We start from the raw sequence: 3,149 nt of genomic DNA on the forward strand, positions 1-3,149 counted from the left end.
TTTTTTTTTTTTTTTTTTCAGGGAAAGTAACATGGTTATTGTTTAAAAAAAAACCTATACATGGTTTGTACAAATTTTCTTTATAGTTGACATGTGTATTGTTATCAAATATCAGTTGGTGCCCTTTGGACATGTATAACGGTGCAATGGAAATTTCCGTTTTCAAGATAACGAAACAAGCTGCTTTTTCTTTTATTAAATTTAAAATCAAGACACTATTTTGTATAACAATTTTAGGTTTTTTTGTGTTTTGCCCTGATTTTATCAATACACAAACAAGTTTAGGCGGCGTTCAAGAAATTCAGCACTCATTTCAATTTAATGACACGTTACGAAAATGTGAGGCTGGAAATACAACTAGAGGTTGTCAATATAACTCTACAATGCACGATTTGGAGAAGATATTTTTACCAGCTAAGGGAAACAAATTTTTTCAACTTTCCAATCTTTTAATGAACAAATTGATTAATAAAAAAAATAGGATAAAGAAAGAAAGATTTAATGCTCACGACAACAATGTAAATCAAAACAATTTTTCTGAAGCCTCTTTCAATTTTAAGCAGAAGATTTCTGAATCGATGCCGGTAGTTAATGTTACCTTAGGGTACGAATCGAACCGTCGGTACAAACGAGATCAAAACATTGCAGTATCGGACGATTCAGTGCAAAGTTTTTATGCAAAACTTTCAAAGCATCCTCTGAAAAGGCGTTCTAAGCGTGTCGAATCCAATAGTACATGGAATAGGAATGTCAAAGGTTCGAAGAAAAGTAGGTATGTTGTAACGCAGGTGAATCGAGGTGGGCATGATGAAAAGGTCATAAGACAGGTTATAAAAAAAAATGTACTTTATTTTGAAAAATTCACAAATGGTTTAAAAAGAAAAATAAAAAATTTAGTAGAACGTGAAAAAGAAGGCTGGGGAGTAGAAGACAATATATTAGATGATAATGATACTATGCCTAAGACGATGGTGCACAAAATGAATCAAAAAAATACTGAAATAAATGAAAAAAGCTTCCCAAAAATAAATGCACTCACGACAGGACGTAGTCTATCTAACATTAATGAGAACGATGCATATCTTAACGAGGAAAGAAGTAAGTGGGGAACACGTTTGAGTGGGTTGTTAGTACAGTCAAAATGATAACGTCCAGTCCCAATACGTTGTTATTATTGTAGAAATGAATCATGATATTATACATAATGAAGCACGGCATGCCATATATAGGAACACTGATATAGATGATAGTGATAATCAGAGTGTTGTTAGTCAAGCTATAAAAGAATCTTCTCAAGCAGGTATGACGCACGTCAAAGGTAGCTTTAATGAAATGGGAGGTTGTGAATGAGTAGAATTATAAGAAAAAAAAAAAATTAGATTATCATTAGTGATTGATTTGATTTTTCATTGTCCTTAAAGAAAAAAATTAAAAAGTAGTGTTCGTAGAAAATGTTTGAGGGCAATTAAGCATTTGGTATGTTTGTTCAGGTGTTGTACAACAAGTTAATGTCGGTGGAATGGTAGAAGAGAACAAAGATTTGAGAAAAAGGAGAGCATTTGACAACGGAACAAATGAAGGATTAGAGTTTTTAGATGAACTTCAGATTTTAGAAAGGAAAAACAGTCAATTTGAGAACCCAAGAAAAATGTATCGTACAGTATATGATACAAAGTTTACAAATGAGAAAGAAAGTGAACTCAAGAGCTCAGATCATATTAATGAAACAAAAGAAATAGTTGGATCAGTGAACGTGTTTCTAATAAACAATGTGTCTTTAAATTTTCTTCTTTCTGTAATAAATCTTCAAAAACCAAAAGAAAAATTGTCATCTAACAATTCATATTTACTACAAACGACCAATCTAGGCCGAAAAAAAAGATCAAGTTCAAAATCGGATGTTTTGGGTTTTGAGGAGAAATATCAGAAAGGAACATGCAATTTCATAAATCAAGTAATAGAACGTCTAGATTTGATTGCACAAGAATCCAAAAATGATTATTCTTTGCCAAGAAAAATGAAATCTGAGAATAAATTGAAGGAATTACAAGACGGTATTATTGAGTATTCAAATGTAGAAGCGGATTTAGAAGAAACAAAAGATATTAACGAAGTGCCTTATTCATCAGACAACGCAACGGAGAGAGAAATAAACTTACGGTATATTCTTGAGAAAAAAACTATTTTTAATTATAGACATGAACTAGCGTTTGTAGCGTCACCGAACAATACCGTGGAGAAAACTTTTAATAAAATGAGCAATTTAAAAAAAACCCACAAGACGAAATCGAAAAAAAGATTGGTGTGTAGATACGTTGAGAATATAGAAGACATATTTAGCATAATAGAAGATGATGATGAAAGATTACAATTTGAGAATGTTTTTTTGGAAAAAAATCATAATAGTTTTAATACCGACAAAGGAAGTTCAGGAATACCTCCAATGTACTACGTTTGTTTAGATGATATTCATACAGAAAGCGTTATTAGAAATGTAAAGATAAGTAGAATGACACGTGCAAGGTTACTTAAATTAAGGCTTCCGTCGCAACTATTTCCAGGAGCTCCTTTAAATATAAATGTGGATGTCAATAAAACGTCATTGTCAATTTGTCCAAAGTCAAACGGTTGTTCAAAAGTTGTTGTATTGGATTTTATTAGTGACAACGTAAAGGTTAATAAAAAAATTTTGACAGTCTCCCCGCAATGGGAAACAATTACCGAAGTTTCCCAAAACTTAAATTGCGACTTGCCAAAAGATACCAATGAAACGTTTTCGACAATGTTACCAGAATTAAATGTTTCAACGGAACCTGCTAATGTTACCGCTGATACTAACGAGACGTCTTCGACAATGTTACCAGAATTAAATGTTTCAACGGAACCTGCTAACGTTACCGCTGATACTAACGAGACGTCTTCGACAATGCTACCAGAATTGAATGTTTCAACAGAACCTGCTAACGTTACTTTTGATACTAATGAAACGTCTTCGACAATGTTACCAGAATTGAATGTTTCAACTGAACCTGCTAACGTTACCGCTGATACTAACGAAACGTCTTCGACAATGTTACCAGAATTGAATGTTTCAACGGAACCCGCTAATGTTACTGCTGATATTAATGAAACATCTTCGACAATGTTAC

The 3,149-nt window shown here is 32.6% G+C and overlaps 1 protein-coding gene across 1 annotated transcript; it reads left to right on the top strand.

Annotated features, from left to right (window-relative positions):
• Positions 1 to 55: 55 nt before the first annotated feature.
• On the top strand, positions 56 to 3,109 carry LOC128882213 (uncharacterized; the record flags this gene model as incomplete). Its single annotated transcript, XM_054133807.1, has 3 exons — positions 56 to 1,098; positions 1,181 to 1,300; positions 1,491 to 3,109. Coding segments are annotated over exons 1-3 (2,706 nt in total), but the record flags the coding sequence as incomplete, so codon positions are not given.
• Positions 3,110 to 3,149: the final 40 nt, after the last annotated feature.

The sequence above is a fragment of the Hylaeus volcanicus genome, unplaced genomic scaffold (assembly GCF_026283585.1).
Source record: "Hylaeus volcanicus isolate JK05 unplaced genomic scaffold, UHH_iyHylVolc1.0_haploid 969, whole genome shotgun sequence".
NCBI classification, from domain to species: Eukaryota; Metazoa; Arthropoda; class Insecta; order Hymenoptera; family Colletidae; genus Hylaeus; species Hylaeus volcanicus.